The following is a 21,866-nucleotide window of genomic DNA, read 5'->3' as shown; positions in this document are numbered from 1 at the left end:
GCACAGAATTATTCTGCTTATTATTTGTAGGCATTTATGTTGGATAAATCTACAAAATATACACACAAAAACATGTAACACAAAATAAATCGATATGGAGTTAAAAGTAGACTGATCAGTACAGCTTCATGTTGCTGACCAGATTTATACTTTAAAATTAAAAAATTAGACAAATAACTGACTCATGATAAATACATAATTAACATAAGATTGTTATATTATAATATAACAAAAAACATTAATCAATATATTAGTGACACCACAGAGGTATCTCTCTAAAAAAGACAACAACAATAACACAACAGAAAGAGCAGCAGAAAAAGACACATTGTCCTAATACTGCATTGTATGTGGAGAATCTGAACTTTAAAAAGTTAGATTCCAAATGTGTAACAGTCAATTTCACAAACAGTTGTTTTGTACCACATTCCACACTCAACACAGTGGGATTGTACCAATTTAAGAAATGCCAAGTTCATTTTTAAGCCAATGAACAGAAAACAAAACGGATGCAGACTTGAGCCTTGAGGGGCACCCAAAATATCCCATCGTTAACAAAATCTTTAAAAAAAAAAAATTATTCAAATAACTAGGATTGCAATATATTGATATACAGTACACCGATATTACTATATCAAGCCCTACATGTGATTATCACATTCATGATATATCACAATCTTAAGTTCCCAAAACCCTTGATTGTTGCATATGCATGTAAATATGAAACAGTGTAAAACTTAATTCAGATCAGTGAATTTAAAATTTAAAGTTATTTTTTTAAACAGAATATTATTTATGATATTTACAATGTTCACCTGATCAACCAACCTAGGGTGCATAGTTTTATAGTTACGTTACTTCTAGTCTTGACTATACAATTTATTGATGTAAGGTTCCTGTAGGTCAGTAGATGTCCGGTACTTGAGAATAATCACGGTCCCAGTAGTCATTGGAGAACAGCCAGTCCTGAGAGCCATTGTGTGGATTTGGACCTTGATGAAACCACCTGTTTCAGACAACAAAAAAGGTTCAGTTCCGCATAAAACATTTTGTTTAAGTTTTGTCACATCGAGTTGCTTGGGGTCAGTTGAACATAAGTTAAAAAAAAATTTAATTGACCCCCATTATAAACGTCTTATTCTTTGCTAAATAGATTCGGTGGAGCACTTGGCTGTAACACTTGAACCAGGTGAACAGTTTCACCCTGTTCTCGCACTAGAAGGCCAGAGAGCTCAGTTTACATCGTCTAATTCCACATTTAAAATACACTGACATAAAAAACAACTCATTCCATTAGTAAGAAGTGCCATTTGCATATGATAAAAAGACTGTAGATATGACATACTATATGTATAAATTTGGTGTAATACTTTCACTATGTATGTGACTACTGTCACACAAGTTATTCTACCACAAACAACCGTCTTGTGCTAAAATACAGACTGTGGATAGATCCCAGTCGCTAAAGGCAAATAAACTACTGAAAGAGTTGAATACAAAAGACAGAGCAACAAAGCAAGTGTCAAACCTGGGGCCAGCGGCAACGTTTCTGCTCACCGCAGCAAAGTCACAGGACAGATGATAATGCCAGAAGAAATAAAGGGGTAAATAAGGTTAAATGCAAAGGACAGTGCCCACATCAATGAGTTAAATAAATAAAATGACCAAATTTTGTAAACACAACAGAATTTGTTATGCAGTTAGTCACAACCAAACCCTAATATCACAAAAAAGAATATACTACAGTTATTTCTACATGTATTTTCCAACATATTCATAAAAAAAAAGAGTACTGTTTGAAGAAGATCCCATATTAACTTATGAATTTTGAGTGTTAACGATAACTGTAGGAGCTTTTTGAATAAGCAAACAGCGAAATGTGAAAATATGAAATATTTCTGCACCTCGTCTTCCACTCATCATCCGACTTGGAGCGGTTCTTACGTGCCGTCCTCTGTTTCTCCTCCAGTCTCTTCTTCTCCTCACTGGCCAGGTCTAAGATGTTCAGAGAGGAAATTATTCAACCTCCGAATATTTAAATGTAAATCATTTGTGATACGCTCTAAGAATATAAAGTATGACTTTGATACATCATCAGCAATGGCACAAAGCGGTGCATGGAAACACAAACCAATGTCTCCGTTCTCCATGGCTCGTATGTCCGGCCTTAGTCTGCTGTCCGTTTTTGGGATGACCGTTTCAATCTCTTTGTCCAGCTCATTGAGCTGCATTGCGAATGTAGTGAAGCTGTACATCTTTTTATATGCAAATAAAACCAAAAAAATTAATAAATTCAGATTTCAAAACATAGTCAAATCAAGCATCTGTGGCATATTTTGATTACTACAAAAATAATTTCCACTCGTCGCTCGTTTTCGTTTAAAAAAAAAAAAACATTGTATGGGTCAAAATTAGCGATTTTTCTTTTATGCCAAAAATCATTAGGATAGTAAGTAAAGATCATGTTCCATGAAGATATTTAATAAATTTCTTACCATAAATATATCAAAAGGTAATTTTTTATTAGTAATATGCATTGCTAAGAACTTCATTTGGACAATTTCACAGGTGTTTTTCTTTGCACCGTCAGATTCCAGATTTTGAAATAGTCTTATCTTGGCCAAATATCGTCCGATCATAATAAACCATACATCAATATAAAGCTTATTTATTCAGCTTTCAGATGATATATACATCTCAATTTTTAAAAACGGACACTTAAGATTGCTTTTGTTTTCCAGGGTCACATATTGCATTAAAATTGTCTTCTACATTATTTGAGCTATAAATCTGTCATTTTAAGGCTTTAACGTTGTCAATTTAAAGACAATTTCACAGAAAAGCTGTGAACACATACTGCTCACATGTTGTGGCTATACTATAGAAATTGTGATTTTTTTTTTCCCCCCTTCTGTTAAAACTTATATATTTTTGAGCTGTACATATATTACAGTCATTTCAGGGTTTACAGTGTTATGACAAAAGCTGTAAAATTGGATAGAACTATACACAAAAACATCAATTAGTTTAAAATCATGTAAAAGCTCATATTGTTCACGTCTTGTTGTTAAAAAACAAGAAGACGCAGTAAAAAGGTTTCCCAGAGCTCATATTCTGGAACAGACCTGGGCAGAGTTGACTGGTCTAGGTGCTATTCTCCAGAGCAACTGACTTCCTGGGATCACCTCCAGTGAATCTCCTCCTGGCTGAGGTGTTTCTTCTGAGTCTGATGACTGAGAAAACACCAAGCATACAGTTAGAAACCATACAGTGTATCGCTCACATTTAGCCTTATCAGATTGGAATCACTATATGGGGAATAAAGTTGTAAAATACATTCAGAAACACCTGTTTACTGCTCTTCTTGTCTTCTGATGCTTTCTTATCGTTCTTCTTGTGAGTTTCAAATGTAGCTGTGTCGACTATGTACATGCACTCCGTCCATTTCCCATAAAGGTTGAACACTTTCTTTTTGCTTCATGGAATACACAAGTAATCAATGTCAAATAGAAATGTAGTGACAGAGTGAACATTTATCATGGAAATTAAACTCAAACAACTGACCTCTTGTCCAGGATGTAGCCTTCAACCTTATGTAGTTCTTTGCCAAAAAGGCCACACGGTTTGAAACTCAGACAGCATTTTTCACCAGTTCTGTTGGGAATTAGTAGTCAAAAGGTCTGCATTAGTAAAGCGAGTGAAGTAAAACCATAAATAGTATATTTCCGAGTCTCGTTGATACCTGTGGTTGATAATCTCCATGTTGCCGTACTGTTCGATCCACAGCTGTCCCACAATGATGTTGTGAACACAACACGTGGGGTTCATCCATGTGTATGCCTCATTATGCCTGCAATGAGGTTATTATTCGACAATGGGAATAAACTAAATGGATCATGAATCATGATTCACCAATGACTTTCATACTAAAATGTATTCTAATGGACACGGACAGCTGAAACCACAAAACAATGTGTGGATATTAATAAAGCGTCTACACACCCAGAGTAATGCCTGTTTCACATATAATCCGTCTGCAGTCCGTGTGCGTTACGTATGTGGTGCTGAAGCAGCACGGACTCACTGTGCTTTCACACAGGACCCGTTTGCAGTCCGCCATTGATCCGCGTCGGTTTAAACCACAAAAAACAACATTTATCCATTATTTTGATATCAAAGCATGTAAAAAATAAATAAAACTAATCCAAAAAGTTTTTCAGCATTGTGATACTCTTTCATTACAGTACAGTAACAATCTTTAATAGACATATTTAAATTCAAATATAAACAACGTATTACTCATGCATTTGACTGCTAGGTTTTTATAATAAGTTGCTGAAACAAGCAACATAAGTTGCTGAAACAAACAAACATTTAAAATTAAAACTCACCACTGACAGAAACAGTCGACTCTTGTGCCTTTTGCATTTAAATCTTTATTACACGCAATCCAACGGGTCTTAAATAACTTTTGTTTTTCTGCCTCTATAAAAGTGCATATGCAATGTTGCCTTGTTTCTCTAAAGTTGATATTTTTCTTGTTTTAAATCTAGCCAAAAACACAGTAGGCTTTAATAAATATACATTTATAGTGAAATGACTGCATTTCCGTGTCAATCCATGTTCATTTTTACCGCGAACAATGCGCTGTCACTTTAATTCAGCGCATGGAGCACAGCAAAAATAGACTCGGTACGTAAACGATCGCAGACGCACTGCTCCTGGAACCGCATTGACAGACCGCAACCCGTGCAGTGTGAACGCTGGAATCCGTTAACATGGGTGCGTAAAAAAATACGCAACGCATACGCACCACAGATGGAGTATGTGTGAAACAGGCGTAAAACACGCTTACTTGGGAAGTTCTAGAGTGATGATGCCTTTAGGTTCGGCCTCCACACTTTTGCCCCAGAACTTCAGTTTGGGGTAGATTGAGCCATGAAACACAAAGTCCTTCTGCAGACCCTCTGCGTGAAAGGCGCTGACGGGAGGATGATGGCTCACTTGTTCCGAAATCAGCCGGAAACCGAGATCATCCCTGAACGTTGAGGAAAAAACATGGTAAATATCCCCAAGAGCACAACACATTGATGTATTGATTGAAAAATCACATTTGTAAAGCTAAATGCTAACAAATTAACATTAAAAAGGTAAAAAAAAAGTGATACTTGCTAACAATGATGCTAACAAAAGAATTCACATTTGAGTTGCTAATATTAACCCTCCTCTGGTGCTGTTTGAAAAATTGTACATTATTAACTGAATGGTATGAAACTTGGTGAAGGTTTTAGCATTTGCTATGTGAACGTACTAAAAAAATCATAGACACTTGTAGTCTTCATGGTCAAAAAATGTCCGCATTAGAAATGAATGGGTAGTGAATGTCAGCTAGTGGAAACATTTGGTACTGCGCCCAAACAATATCCTGAATCAATATCCACTTTTTGAAACACAACTTTTTTTTTTTTTTAGCTAAAACATACTTTTTTAAGTTTCACGTAAACATTTTTATTTTTAGAACCAAAACTAAGTCTGTGCTCCAAAGCATTCAAGATTTAAGACAGTTTAAGTTGGAAATTTCATTTTCAGGTATATGATCAAAAAGTGGCAACAGGTAATAAATAGATTATAACTAATCCATAAATACAATTTTGTACCATAAAATCACCTGAAAATATGAAATAAAAACACTGTTGAACTAAAATATAGTACATGCATTTCATTGGAAAAAAAAATTGAAAACAAAACATATTTTTTGTCAGCCATGAGAGCAGTACAAGATGGTTAAAGATGCAGTTACATTAGAGAAATTCTGAGGCATTGTCAATAGTGCTCACACAGGAGTCATTTTCAAATCAAACATTTGTTCGTCAACGTGTAATTCACATGGCTGACTAGAATCCATCGCGATATTTGCATGGGGAAATCTTTCGTCCCTCACATGAAAATCAGAATCGGCTGAATTACTAGTGAAATAACTACATTTAGCCCACAAACATTACCAAAAAATCATGCTAATTCATGCCAATGTCAAAGCTAAAATATTAGCATTCAATTAGGGTTGGAATCTCTCTTTACCTGACTAACTCGTACGTTTCTCCTAGCAGGGGGTTGAAGGGTTTACCCGTCCTTTCCCACTGGGACGCCACGGCTGATACAGCAAAGGCGGCCACACTCTGGACAGAAAACACATGCATTTGTTTACTTTGGAAATAGATATTAGAAATCAACAGGTTAGACAGTTTTTCATCCCGGCAGCTATTAGAAGAGATTTGACAGGACTTTAAAATCTATGAAATATCAGTTTAAAAATGCACTAAACAGCCTAATGAAAAGTTCATGGAAACATTTGGCATTACAATGTATGTGATCGCCAGTATAAAGTATGGTACAAATGTTATCAAATGGTTAATTGCATCCAAAATAAAAGTTTTTGTTTACAGTGAATGTACTCTGTATATTTACTGTATTACATACAGTATGTTCAATAAAAATATTTACATTTATATTCATTTAAATTTATATGATATATAAATATATCTAATATATAAAAAAATGTCTTAAATATATACATGCATGTGTGTGTATTTATACATATATATACACATTACACACACATATATTACGTAAACAAATGTAAACCTTTATTTTGGATGATTAATCACGATTAATCGTTTGACAGCACTAGTTATAAAGTAATTAATGATAGTATATGAATGAAAAAGAAATGGGCAAATTTATAATACATTTATTACTAAAGGTTATTTATTTAAAAAAAAATATATATAAAAAAAAAAAAATAATTCAACTGATATTTCAAGTTGGGTGATTATTTGGCCACATTTTAGTTATTTAGTTATTTATCATGCTAGGCCTGTAACGGCTTTGCTGATGTTCAGATACTTCGGGGTCATGCACATATTTTTTATTGTTTTACCTTCATTCTCTCAATAGAGTCGTCTGAAGCATTGGCCTGATGGATGAGGTATGTGTGCTCCATATATTCTGCTAGCCTTTGTAGAAAGCTCAGCGGCTCATTAAAAATAACAGGCATGGTGATCTTAGACAGATCCTGAAAGAGAGATGGAATCAGTCAAAATATGCTGCTTAATTAAAACGTTTTGACTGAAAAAAAAAAAAAAAAAAACCGGAAAAAAGCCCACCATCCCAATGCACTTCCTCAGTATGCTCCAGATGCTGAAGTCATTTCTGGAGAGCATGGGTGCTGGTAAACTTGCCCTGTGGAGTAATTAAAGGAGACTGAGCTGTGTCTTGTCATCTTCTGAAAGATGTCTGTTTACATTAAGAAACCACTTCTAAAAAGTACTAGTTAGTTGTTTCCATTGAAACCGTTTCTGCTGTTGTCATGCCGACGGAACACGTCTAGACTTGCGTTATCAGTCAGGAAACAGAAACTTTATATCTTATTCAACAAAGCTAAGCCAGTGTCCCGATCAGTTTCAAAGTGCTCAAGATACACAGAAAGCTGCTCTTTTTATACAGTACCTGCTGAATGTAAACATAACACTAAAGAGATGTGGTTACTTGTTGCATTTCTTAAATTTTACATAGTATTAATATACATAAAGTACAAGTATATATACACAATTATTATTTCTTTAAAAAATAAAAAAAGGACTATATGATGGATGACTGTGTATACTGCTATGGGACACCTGTACATATATATATTTACATGTGCATTCAAACACACAGAGATTACTTTTAGCTTGTTTTTGACATAACTTTGTAGATTTGATTGGGATAACTGTTATAAAAATAAAAATAAAAGATTTTTACTTCAAATCTCAGGATGACTTTAATGAAATAATTTACATGTTAATTTAGGGGTTTGACTAACATAAGGTTTGTGAATCCCTGCATCACAGCAGAAAAAATAGGGAGAATCGATAAATTATGAATAATTTACTGTCATTGTGGACATATTTTGTAATCTTGTAATCCATGAAGTAACTGTAATCTGATTATGAACATTGACACCAAAATATGTTTTATTACATAAAAAAAAAAACATTTATAATATGAACATCAACTTTTACATTCTCTAAATATAATATTATAAAATAAGAGTTGTCCAGTAAATAAAAATAACTCTCTGTATTCGGCCGCAAAGTCGGTCAAGTATTCGTCAACACGCCGTCCATCAACATCCAGAGCCTTCAAAGTTCAAATTACGGCGTTAAACTCGGAAACTTCATCAATATTTTACTGTTTCATTATGAGCGTCTCTTCTGGCCACGGCTCGCTAAATTATTTACCACAAGCTACAAACCAAAACAAAACACAGAGACAAATAACAACAAGGTGACACTGAAAAACAAACAAAGCGAATGTTACGTCTGAACCATCATTTATTTTTACACACGCATGTTTATTTGTAGAAGTTTGTTTTTATTTAAAAAGCATTGGGAGTTTCTAGCTACTTTTAACTTTCAAAAAACATATTTACTGTAACTAATGTTGTTACGCAAGAAATATCTTGCACAAATTTGTGTTTGAGGTATTCTCACCTGTGCTTCCTCCCTCCGTCCACCTCATCATCGTCCTCTTCCTCTGCACGACGGTCATCCTGGGACATCCTGCCGCTGAGATTACTCGAGATGCTACAGTAGAGTTCGGATCTGAAGTCCTCTTCGTCTTCGTACAAATGGCCGGCTGTTTCACAACCGCTCAGCGAGGGCTCAGAGTCCGAATCTGTGGCAACAGAGCGCAAACACACATGGCTTAGAGGGACAATGAGCGGCCGACGACAACAGGCTCTCGCTGGAAACATGAGCAGGGGATCAGGTGTCATTTAAGGAACCGCACAGTCGGAAGTGACTGGACACGTCCCAAAGAAAGGTGCCTCATACTTAAGAAGCTCATTTTGAAGATGCACTTGTTACTGTAACAGCAATTACAGTGCAGGAGCTTTACATGGGCTTTCTGTCCATAATCATACTGTACACATGACAATCAGGACGTGATAATCTTAAACTGATGTACTTTAATAACTAAAAACTCATAAAACTTAAAAGGTGACATTGTTGAGCCTTGGTGCTCACGTGGGAAACGCAGGTTTGAATTCGATCTACAGTATGTGGTTTTCTGATCACATCACATCATCTCCTCTTAATTATTTTTATAGTCACTCTACTATTTAATTAGATAAAAATGGGGAAAATGTAGATCTGAAAACGTTACAGAGATTTGTATGTTTTATTATAAAAATGCTACAAGTAAATGTATTTATTTTAACTTATATTTAATGTTTAAATTATATCCTTTATCTTTCTACTACTGTATCTGCACGATACAAAATCCATAATATAAGAAATAAAGTTAAGTAAAATATAAGATACTTGGTCAAAATTTTCTGTGTAATTATTCAAAGTGTTCTGGGGTAATTATCAATAATTATATATAATTTTATGGCTGATATTAAAATATTGTACACTTTACACCACTTTAAAACATAAACAAGTTTAACTTAAGTTTATAATAATACATACATCGTGCCATCACAACAATGTAATGTACAGTAAATGTTTTGATAAATAAAATAAAAAGATTAGTAAAAGATTAAATGTTGAAAACAGTGTTATTAATTTATTTGTATTTTTAAAGATTAATTTTAAGTTAAGTGTTAGATGACAGTGAGTACACTACTGTTAAAAAATTTAGGGTCAGTAATATTTTTAAAAAGAAGTCTCTCAAGCTCACATTTATTTGGTCAAAAATACAGTAAAATCAGTAATGTTGTGAAATATTTAAAAAACCAAAAAAAAAAACAAAAACTGGTTTCTAACCAAATATATTTGAAATGTATTTTTTTCTGAGAAAACAAAGCAGAATTTTTCAGCATCATTACTCCAGTTTTCAGTGTCACATGATCCTTCAGAAAGCATTTTAATATGCTGATTTGATAACATTTCTTATTATTACTACAGAATATACTATAGAAAACTGTCGTGCTGCTTAATATTTTTGTGAAAACCTCATTTTTTTCAGGATTGTTTGATGAACAGAGTTCAAAAGAACAGTATTTATTTGAAATACAAATCCTTTGTAAGATTAGAAACGTCTTAACTGACACTTTTGATCGATTTGATTCACCCTTGCTAAATAAAAGCAAACTTTTGAGCTGAAGTGTTTGAAGCATACGAACCGGACAGAGCGTCGTAGAACTCGTCTCCGCTGAAGACGCTGCGAGGCGACGATCCTTTGACCACCGACTGCTCCAGCTCATGATGTTCAGTCGCCAGCGTCTGCAGAGCCTCCGACAGGATTTTATTTTTCTCTTCTTCCTGTTCCAGTTTCAAACTGTGCGCCTGGAAAAATAGACACACTTTAAAATCCACTACATAGAGACATATTAGATACTTTCCATGTTTTTGTAATCATTAACTATGATTTTACAAGCTTTTCTTATTTAAAAAAAAAGTTATTTTGGGGGTTTTAGCCTCTTTATTTGACAAATATAGGAAATAAAATTGATCATGTTGGAGCCAAATTCGAATCTGTGTAGTCAAAGTGCTAAAAAAAAAAACCCAAAAACTTTACAAATGTGTTAAAGGTACAAGTTGTAGGACCTTCCACAAGAGGGCGCACTACCAAAACAATAACATTCGTGTGGTTTGATGATGCTGAGAAGCGTGGAATGATGGGATGTGTTGTCTTCTACCCAACCGCTGACGGCCATCAATCAGACGGAAAGGTAAATCATGGATTTAACGCGAGTTCAGTGATTAGCGCGAGTAGATTACACACAAAGTCAATGCAAAGACGCGGTCAGACTATGGTTCAGACGCGTCCTCGCGTGGGTCTACAGTAGAGACGCGATCACTGCGTTTGGCGTGTATACCCCATGATACTAATCTTGTTGAATGTTATAATAGCATACGTTTTCTGTAAAGATACAAATCAAAACAACTCACCTGTCGAGTAAAACACAAGCGAGATGGACATCTCTTTCTAGTTAAAGTTTGTTGCGAAGCTACTTTTGCATCTGTCCATGACACTGTTGTCATGTGGTTTCTACGTCAGTAAAGGCGCTAACAAAGGGTAACTAACGTCATTGACAGGCGAGTGCACTGCCCCGTTTGACTGTTGATTTACAAGTAGTTGAAAACATTAGCGATATTGTTAGTAATCAGCCGGACAAAATATATAACAACTAGCCTAGTAGTTTTTGTATATTTTACTGCAAATATCTTACAAATTGTACCTTTAACTACTGTGCCACGTCTCAGATTTTAGCAGGTACTATAATAACCTCCTCAAGTAGATTAATAGCAATGGATGTGTGCAGTGAAATGTGTACATACTCCTTCCTGTTTGGAAAAAAGCCCCAGACTGTGGCGCAGTGAGGAGCAGGTTTCACTGGAGGCTTCACAAACCTCCTTCAGCTTCTGGACGATGGCTGCAGGGAATCCTGCAGGAACATAAACATGCACTGTGGCTTAGCTGATCTGCACATACAGTTCTGGCCAATCAGAGGCAGTGGATCACTAAAGTCCTTACGTTCGGCCTGGCCGTCTTCTTTGACCATGGACAGGAGGGCCAACATCTCCGTCTCCAGTCTCTGATGGCACGCCTCAGCCTGCTGCAGAAAAAAAAGAGGAACAAGACAACACAGAAATAAAAAAAAGGATACTGTGTGGAAGAGAAAGGCTAAGACTGTGAGAAAGGCTCAGGGTCAGTCAGCTTCACCACTCCCTGCGGTTAGAGTGAAAAGGGAAGTAAGAACTTATTTTCTTTTGAACTCCAGAAATATCTGAGTGTGAGACTTATCATAACACTGTCTGTTTATAGTCCGTTTTTATGGTGCAAGAAAAGTTTAATTAATTATTTTAATGGAATTAAAAATGTTTGTCATTTAACAAAATAAACAATTAAATATATAGATGTATGCATATGTAAATATACATGAAACGGTCTGTTTACATAAAGTGTGTACTGTGTATAATTATTCATTTATTACATGTATAAACACACATACAGTATATATTTTGAAAATATTTACATATACATATTTATATTCAGATAATTTATTTTATAGAAAAATATATTTAATATATAAACATAACGTATTTGCTTAAATATATAGATGCATGGGTATTTATATATACATAATAAATATGCACAGAACACACACATACATTATGTGTTGTCTTTACAAAGTTTCATGTAGAAAGTTGCGCCATTATTTTCGGCAAATAATATTCATATTAATTCATTCATATAATATGTATTTATGGCATTTTGAATCCATGTTTTAGAAACATTTATGTATGCATGTATTTTTTCAAAATGTTTCTAATTATCTTAAATATAAAAAAAATAAACCTCCAGCCATCATCTTTGTTTTGCTTACGTAAACAATACAACGTTTTACATCTCACAGATAACGGTCACATAATCCAAACAACGTATTAAAATGAATTATTTAAACTTTAATTGTATTATTACATAGCCTAATACATAATTTAATGTTTTCACTATATGTTTAAAAGTTTATATATATAAACATTCTTACAATACACACACACACACACACACACACACTCACATATATTTTTTTCTCCAAACATTACAATATTAAATGTTTCCAAATATTTTTTAACTAAAAAAAATAATAATAATAATTATATCTGGCTGTGTTCGTCTTCGTAATTTTTTTTTTTTGTGTGTGTGTAAATAATACAATCTTTTTCTGCTTATATATAATTTTGTCACATGATTAACAGCTACATGAGGAAGAAAGGGCGGCCATGTGATTGTCAAGACACGACTTCCTCAAGAAACCAAGATGCAAATCTGATTTCTCACCTGAAGTGAGTCAGAAAGCTCATGTACAGACACAACGTTGTCGTCTTCTTCCTCGCTGTCTTGGTCTTGTGAGCAGTAATGAGTGCTGAAGGCTGAATGTTCCTCTATGGCCTCCAGCCACCTCTGAAAAACAACACACACATATTCACACAAACGTACACAACACACTCCGGTCTGGACTACACAACACAGCTGAAGGGAATCTCACTTTTCTGGTGGCTTCAGAGTTGTTTTTCTGTGACACTTTGAAATGGTGAACACTGTTGTCAAAGCACTTGATCGTGAAGTAGCTGTTTTCTTTCGCTTTACTCTGACAGTTGAAAAAGAAAAGCAGTTTGGGGAAACCTGTTAACAATCCCACAAAACATGAATCAGCGTCTTATTTATTTCTGTTCATTCATCAGATGGATCTTACTATGCACTGTGCTTGTGTCAGTGGTTTGCAACCTTGCCGGAGTGTGTTTGAATCTGCATCTGACCTTGATGAGTTAAAAAAAAAAAAAAAAAGTTGCCAAATATTTATTTCTGCACATTTTGCAAAATAAGTAATTTTGATACCATTAAAAAGTATTATATATGATGACCTTGATGAGTTACACTACAATAAAAATAAGTTTTTAAATAAGGATTTTGTTTTTTGTTTTTTTTAAACAAAATAAGACTTTAATTTTAGCAATTTGTTTATCATTAAATTTTATTACATATTATGACTTTGATGGTTTATAAAAAGGATTAAGCTTTATAATAAAAATGACACTTTTCACACATTTATTTATTTGAATCTTGCTGAATATTTCTTTAATTTCAGAAATTTTACTGTAATTATATTTTATTATATATTATTAAACTGAGTTAAAAAGGATGAGATATTACAATAAAAATAGTTTTCAAAGAAAAAAAGTTTTTAATTTAAGCAATTTTGCTATTATTACATTGTATTACATATGACTTTGATGAGATAATATAAAGATGGAACACTACAATAAAAATTCATTTTGCAGGTATTTATTTTTTCAAATTTTGCGAAATTAAGTCTTTTATTTTAGCTAGTTATTCTTTATTACATTTTATCACATTATGAACTTTTTCTTCTTCGAAAGTTTACTAAACTAATTTCAGAAATTGTACTGTAATTATATTTTATTATATATTATTAAACTGAGTTAAAAAGGATGAGATATTACAATAAAAATAGTTTTCAAAGAAAAAAAGTTTTTAATTTAAGCATTTTTGCTATCATAATTTATTTTACATGTTATGGGTATAATATAAGGAAGGAACATTACAATAAAATAATCGAATATAATTATTCAAATGATCAAAAATAAGACTAATTTCAGACTTTAATTTCATTTAAGTATTTATTCCAATTATAATTGGTTTTAAAATATGTCTGTACATTTTGCTAAAAACGTCTCATTTCAGAAATTCCATCATACTTATATTTTAATTAGTGCATCACATTTTTGTAATAGAGGGATGTACTCACTGTTTAGGGTACCATGACAAGACTCCATCCTGAAGGACTACCCAGTAGGAGCGCCAGCCGAAAAACCTTGAACTCTGCAATTAAAATAAAAAAATTGAATAAATTAAAAAAATAATTTATTTTCAAAACATATAGATTTCAATAAAACATACCTTCCAAAGAGGCCCCTCGAACATTTTAACATGTCGCGTCATGCCCTAAAGAAATCAAAGTTTTGTAAAAACAAAACAAAATTCACACAAAAAAAAACTAAATTTGCAATATATCAGTGTTCGTGATATGATATGGTGATGGACAAGGTGTTTTTGAAATACATATATTTGCGACATCAAAAATGTCCAGATTAATGAACCTACTTTCATAACATTTCCAGTAATGATCTCCATCATTTCTGCATCGTTAACCAAATCAAAAACAGTCTGATCTGAAAACAAATGAGAAACAAAATGCTAAAATTTACATAATTTCAGGCGTCCACAAAAAAATCAGGTCGTTCAAATATTTCATAAAAATTCCGAAATCATGCACAGTTGTTTTGTTTTATTTCTATAAAAAATGATGTTCATTTCTAGATGTAATAAAATAGTAAAAATATGACTATTACAGTAACAAACCTTAAAAACAAAGAAAACAACACACAGTTTTACAGCGAATTGAGAAAATACTGACCCGGCGAAAAACGCAACAGAGTTGAATGCTTTAAAAAAACGAGGTTACAGTAAGGTGGAGCTCATTACCGTTTTTGTTCTTGATGTTGGGGTTGGCCTTGTGCTGCAGGAGTTTGACGGCGCACTGTTTCTGGCCTCTGTAAGCGGCGCAATGCAGCGGTGTGTTTCCCAACAAGTCCGTGCAATTAATGTTCGGGGGTTTCTTCATGTTTATCTACATGACGAACCAGATGATCAGATATTACGGTTTTAAAAAGTCGTTTAGAAACCAGAGCAGATCAACAAAGTTCCTCCGAATAGTTAGCAAGGTTACCAGTCTTGTGAGTGTAGATATGGCTCCTTCTCGCGCCGCTTCCAGCAGCTGCTCCTCTTGTTTCCTCTCTTCAGTCCTCTCAGCAGCTAGAAGATCACAGTTAAATGGTTATAATTTAGGAATCAATCAGCAGAGTCACATTCAGTACGATTTCATGCACCTACCCTCCAACATGCTTTTAATCTCATCACTCTGGGTAATGTCTTTAGGTATCTGGGCCATCCCGTTGATGACAGAAGCGCAAGCGTTGTGTTGAAGAAGCAACATGACAACCTCCTGAACAGCCAGATCAACATTCAGTTAGTATTCAGCATGCAGGCGAGCAGTTATGTTTGTGAAAAACATTAATATGGCTGATATGTCAGTAATCACCTGAAACAAACTGACAGAACATATGCAGAACTGATTTTTAATACAATAATAATGATCATTAGACTACACCAGTTTAAATAAATACATAACACAATAAAAGCATGATAACACTATCCACCCTTTTCCTGCATAAAAATGGGCGCCACCATTTGTAAATTCTATGGGTAAAGCTTCCGGTCTCATTTGCGTCCAGCTATTTTTAGCTGTACAAAACAGTTTATTTTGCTTTAACATTTGTTAAAATATTATAATTATAAAATATAATATATACATTTAAAATCTATTTTAAATTTATTTTCATATATATATATATATATATATATATATATATATATATATATATATATATATATATATAAAATAAACAATGAATTGTATTTACTTATTATTAATTATACATTAAATAATGAAATATATAAATACATTTAAAAAAAATGTAATGTTATTTTCAAAATGTATTTTAACATTTGTTAAAATATTATAATATATATATATATATATATACAGAGAGAGAGAATAATGAATTATATATACATTTATTTTTTACATTTGTTAAAATATTATCATTATTAAAATATAATTTTAAATAACACATTATATGTAAAATATTTAAAATGCTTTATTAATGTAATTAAAAATTTATTCAAATAAAAACGTAAATAATTATTGAATTAAATAATACACATTTCATATATTTATTAATATATTAAATGTATTATGTATTCAGTTCAATTTTAATTATTAAATGTTATTATACATTTAATAAGAAATCTGAATATATTTTAATATTATAAAAATTAACAGTAAAATACCCCATTTATAATTACTCCAAATCATTAAGTCAATAACAATTATCATTACAGTTACATAATGTCTTGTGATCTCAAAGTTTACACATTTTTTCATCTTTATTTTAGGGCTATCCATAAGGACTGCCACACATTTTACACTTACACTTTTTTTTTAATCTGTAAATCTAATATTAAAAAACGAGACTCAGTCTCAGTGCACGAACATACACGATACATACCTTTCTCCCAGTGAATGCTGCTTTATGGAGAGGCGTATCTCCGACATTATTTGGCAAATTGGCATCTGCTCCTGCCTGTAAGAAGCACAGAAGAGCTCAAACTACACACTAATACACGGAGCACAATTTCTACTCATAAACATACCCATGTACACATACTGTATACCAGAATACAGAAAGCAGAGATGATCGATACCTTCAATAAGGCCTCAACAACATCCCTGTGTCCAAAATAGCAGGCCAGATGAAGGGGAGTCCAGCCATGATTAGATTTGCTCTTGCCTGCCACAACATAATGCTGTTAGAAGTACTCCACAATGTCTAGAAACACACCAACGGTCAACAGAAACCTAATGACGTGTTCTACCCTTGCAGTTGATGTCGATTTTGGCCTCGTCCTTTATCTTGGACATCAACAGCTTCTGTATCCCTTCTAGGTTCCCGTTCCTGGCGTCCCGGAGGAAGTGCTCCTCCGGATCCAGCTCCAGCTCCTCCATGACTTCACCAGCAACACAAAGAGAGCGTTACAAACCTAAAACCAGAGACTTGAGTGACAGTGTTTCGAAAAGGCATCAAGTCTAGCAGGAAACATATGAAGGCGAATTCTTTGAAACTTCTGCCTTGTGATTTCCTTGTTTAGACCCGAGGAAAACTATGAGCGTCACATGACTCTCTGCTCGGGTAAGCATTCGTTTTCATTAAAAACAAGGCAGAACCGATTAGTGTCCTCGTCAGAAATAACCTTATCATAAAGATCTTGTGAAAATGCACCAAGGAAAACCTGACAATTTAAGAAATCCTTTACAGGTTAACCCTATATAGCATAGTGCATCGTGTCTGATAAGTTATCAGCTTGATCAGAAGTGCATGCCTTCTGTCATGTGACTAATCGTTGATACTTTTTCAGCAAATAAAATACCTTTTTTCAACTAAAGAACTATTTTCAACAATAGTTCACGTTGGATACTCGCTGGACTGAATCAACTTAGGTTTACCTGATTATCCATACATCAATTTTTCAGGAATAACGTGTTAAAATGTGAGTATCGAATATGATGCGTCATGTTTTTGAGAAAGATTTCATCTTTAAGTCATCTTTGTATCGCACTGAATTATGCTGAGAGAGCTTTGGTCATAAAACTAAGCAGTTCAATATCATGAGCTATATATATAGTGACAACTGATATTTATTTGTGCTTTGTGTATTTTTTTGTGAATATTTACATTTTTAATTTTTTTTACGTTTTTAATTTTTAATACATTTATGAAGTTGTGGCAGTTGTTTTTGCTTTGTTATTATGGTGTATGGAGTAATTATACCTTACTTTCACAAGACACTGTTATTTATGTTTTAGTGCTGGCAAACGATTAATTGCATCCAAAATAAAAGATTTTGTTTACATAATAAATGTGTGTATACTGTGCATATTTATTATGAATATATCTGTCCATACACGTATGTATATATATTAAAGGAAAATGTCATATTTGTATATTAAATGTATTTATAAATATAATATAAATTATTCATGTAAATATTTTCTAAATATATATTGTATGTGTGTCTATTTATATATACATAATATACACAGTACACACATACATGTATTATGTAAACAAAAACTTTTATTTTGGATGCAATTAATCGCGATTAATTGTTTGACAGCACTAGATAGTCTAATAATAATAATAATAATAATAATAATGATCATTAGACTACACCAGTTTAAATAAATACATAACACAATAAAAGCATGATAACACTATCCACCCTTTTCCTGCATAAAAATGGGCGCCACCATTTGTAAATTCTATGGGTAAAGCTTCCGGTCTCATTTGCGTCCAGCTATTTTTAGCTGTACAAAACAGTTCATTTTGCTTTAACATTTGTTAAAATATTATAATTATAAAATATAATATATACATTTAAAATCTATTTTAAATTTATTTTCATATATATATATATATATATATATATATATATATATATATAAAATAAACAATGAATTGTATTTACTTATTATTAATTATACATTAAATAATGAAATATATAAATACATTTAAAAAAAATGTAATGTTATTTTCAAAATGTATTTTAACATTTGTTAAAATATTATAATATATATATATATACAGAGAGAGAGAATAATGTCTATCATAAAATAGTCTATCATAAAAACCTCATTGATTTACATTGGCTATCAGAATTTACTGAATTAACATTTTGGCCGTCTACAACAAATGTAATATCTTTCCTCTGAGTTTAGATGTTTTTTTTTTTTCTCGCTCAAATATGAGCTCCACATGCTCATAGACATGAGCCATAAGAGACTATGAATGATAGCTACTCAACGAAAACACATGAAATTATTTCTTTCTCAATAAACTCCTCCACACTTCCAAAAAACTAAAATATTGACTATTTTTTCAAATGTCAGGCATTACAGGGTTAATATGTGGGCCTCTGAAGCTACAGAGCAGGTCTTGGTATGCAGATTAACAACCTCACTTTTAACGCAATAACCGTCTGGTAAACCACAAAGCTTTCTTTGTGTTGAATTTAGGTCAATACACACACACACACAAAAAAAAAAAATTTCAAGAGTCAAACAAGGCTTAAACCAGAACTGTTCTGAATAAAAAATGTAAAAAAAATCAAGCACATTAATTTGTTTCCAAAAGCTGACTAACTAACGTTAGTTACACCAAAAATGTATGAAGGCTCAAGGAAGAGCAGCGTGTATCAGTGAAGTCGACCGTGTAAGATACTGTCACGTGACTTTCTGGACGTCTTGAGACTGGATACACACGTGTCTGAGCAAATCATCACCGGGATTGTTCAACTCGATCAACCTGTCTTCATATCATTTCTGTTGGAGGAACTTTATGGGAACTGACACTTAAAAAGATAAAACTAGCTAACCAGTCTGAAAGGTATCGAAGATAGCTTCTATACTCTGAGTCTTTTAGTTTATTTACATGATGTGAATATTGGAGACCTTCATCAGGATGTGTGTTTATCACTTAATTAGGAGATGAGGTCATGAGCTGAAGTCATAAATAAAATATGCAAACAGGAACAATAAAAATATATAATCTAAATAAATTGTATAAATCGCTGTTTTATATATATAAAGATAATATATATATTATATATATATATATTAAGATATATCTAACACTAATAAATGATAAAACCCCGATGCACCGCTGTAAACATGTCAAACATATATTAAAAAACTAAAATGGAAATATAGCCTCCTTGCATAAGTTCTAACTTAAAAAAGAATAATAAAGAAGACTTGCCCGTTTCTAAAAGTTAAAGCATGGCTTGAAGTTCGAGACGCGCGCTACCTTGATCCAGAGTCACTCCGCATTAAACACTTAAATGCATTAATTAAAAAGAAAAAAAAAGATTTCCATAAATTGTGCCTTATCATAGATCTGCAAGAGCATGTGATGCCCAACAACTCACACACGTGAGTCTTGGCTAATAGTGCAAAGTTCTTCACAAGCATCTTCGGAAAACATCTTAAAGGTTGTTTTGCAACTCCTCACAGACAGTGCGCGCGCTGCCGCTCGTGAAGTCAACGCATACACAAACTAATCATGCATGCGCCAATACGTACATAAACAGCTGACTGACAACACGCATGATGACGGTGCACTTCCGTAAACAGCCACGATAACAGTGAACTTCTGCTACTACTATAAATAATAATAATAATAATAATAATAACAGTTTTATAACCGTTTTAAGAAAAGTTTACGATTACACGGAAAAACAAACAAACAAATAAATAAAATGTATAGGTTATTTATTTATTTTCCTCAACTCTGTTGTTAATGGCTCTTATTTTGAAGTGTCTCGCGGAAGTGAGTTTGTCAGTATACTGTCTATGGGCAGACGGGACGATGTGCTTTTTATGTGGCAAAAAAAGAAACGATACTTCAAGATGATTGTTGAAAGTGGGTACATACACATAATGTTGTATGTGAATGAAAATACGTTATAATGTCAATGTTATGCTGCTCTGAATGGATGCACGCACTACTTACCTTGCCCTTATTCATATTAGTTTATTAATAAGTTACTGTTTGTTCAAACTTTGATGTAATTTCCATGTAGGGTGAAGAGAGTGAGAAAAAAACGAATTCCCTGTCCTTTGGACCCCAAACATTAAGATGGTCACTCTTCTAAAAATTGTAAGAAAGTTTTTTGTAGTGTTTGAAATTGAAGCAGTTCAGTCAAAACTAAATCAAAGAAATGATTTCAAAATTTCAGATTTATGGATATAGAAATGTTATGTCTGACTTGAATATTTCTTAATAAATGAATTAATATGATAATTGACAAATCTGGAAGTGAGTGAGTGAATGAATGAATGAGTGAATGAATGAATTATGACTCAGATTTTTAGCTACATCAGTTAAATGGCCTCAGTCATGTTACTATTAACAAAATAGCCATATTTTGCATTTTGAGGACTTTGATATAAATATATGCAATTCCATTACTTTAAAAACATATTCGGAACATGAAAAAAAGTTGTATTTTAGAATTAAACTGTATCTTTCGGTCATATAGTCAGAATTAAATATTGAGGTACAGTTTGAGGTGGTTTTAAGGGTCATGTAATTAAAAAATAATAATAATAAAGAGAAATCAAATTAATTGTACATTTGTGTTAAGATAAGAACATTGGCGATCATCTCTGGTTAAAACAAGTTACATTATTAAAAATGAAAAAGGAATTCCAAGGCACTCTCAATTACAAAAGTAAAAAAGCCTTTATTATTATGGCTTGGTCACATTAACCTTCTAAAAAACTCCAACGCGTTTCGGCTACATGCCTTCTTCTGGGAGTTAAACAGATCTCAAACAAACAAAGTTTCTTATGAACTAACAGTCCACCAATCAGAAGTCTCCATCTGTCAACTGTGGTGCTTAGGTTACAACACACAAGAGACAGCAGATGTCATCATTTCCACTTCTTAACAAATCAATTAAGTACATACAAAAACTAACATCATGAAAGTACCATACCTGTACCCAACACGGTGACCCATAAAAGTAAAATACAAGCATAATATATAAATTTCAAACCACCACAGGGCAACAGAACATCAAAGATATACACTAAGGTCAAGTTCCTCATTCAA

At 33.0% G+C, this 21,866-nt stretch overlaps 1 protein-coding gene across 2 annotated transcripts; it reads right to left on the bottom strand.

The window, feature by feature from the left end:
* Positions 1-199: 199 nt before the first annotated feature.
* On the bottom strand, positions 200-17,341 carry LOC127987949 (oxysterol-binding protein-related protein 1). Of its 2 annotated transcripts, XM_052590407.1 has the most exons (28): positions 17,071-17,341; positions 16,900-16,985; positions 16,704-16,778; positions 15,466-15,577; positions 15,302-15,387; positions 15,058-15,202; positions 14,677-14,744; positions 14,473-14,517; positions 14,321-14,394; positions 13,247-13,310; positions 13,040-13,141; positions 12,832-12,954; positions 11,524-11,605; positions 11,328-11,434; positions 10,169-10,331; positions 8,532-8,715; positions 7,164-7,239; positions 6,938-7,072; positions 6,079-6,176; positions 4,856-5,038; positions 3,743-3,850; positions 3,565-3,654; positions 3,349-3,475; positions 3,126-3,233; positions 2,132-2,255; positions 1,905-1,995; positions 1,529-1,549; positions 200-1,006 (listed from the first exon to the last, which is right to left on the bottom strand). In XM_052590407.1, the coding sequence occupies exons 1-28, from the start codon at positions 17,198-17,200 to the stop codon at positions 904-906; spliced, it is 2,910 nt and encodes a 969-aa protein (XP_052446367.1). In that variant the 5' UTR covers positions 17,201-17,341; the 3' UTR covers positions 200-903. The 2 variants fall into 2 exon arrangements, with proteins under 2 accessions (XP_052446367.1, XP_052446368.1); XM_052590408.1 differs by lacking the exons at positions 13,247-13,310; positions 15,058-15,202; positions 15,302-15,387; ... (2 more) ...; positions 16,900-16,985; positions 17,071-17,341 and having other exon boundaries at positions 13,040-13,176.
* Between the last annotated feature and the right edge of the window lie 4,525 nt (positions 17,342-21,866).

Source organism: Carassius gibelio, chromosome B22, assembly GCF_023724105.1.
Source record: "Carassius gibelio isolate Cgi1373 ecotype wild population from Czech Republic chromosome B22, carGib1.2-hapl.c, whole genome shotgun sequence".
NCBI classification, from domain to species: Eukaryota; Metazoa; Chordata; class Actinopteri; order Cypriniformes; family Cyprinidae; genus Carassius; species Carassius gibelio.
Note: the sequence above shows the minus strand (reverse complement) of the source record. Positions and strands in the feature narration are given on the sequence as shown.

Bases quoted from the DNA above. Each gene is read 5' to 3' on its own strand.
- LOC127987949 (XM_052590407.1), bottom strand. From the start codon at position 17,200: ATGGAGGAGCTGGAGCTGGATCCGGAGGAGCACTTCCTCCGGGACGCC. The intron at 5,039-6,078 runs GTAAAGAGAGAT...CTCAACGTTCAG, and splicing joins GAAACGTACGAGTTAGTCAG to GGATGATCTCGGTTTCCGGC. The intron at 1,007-1,528 runs GTTTGACACTTG...TGTCTGAAACAG, and splicing joins AACGTTGCCGCTGGCCCCAG to GTGGTTTCATCAAGGTCCAA.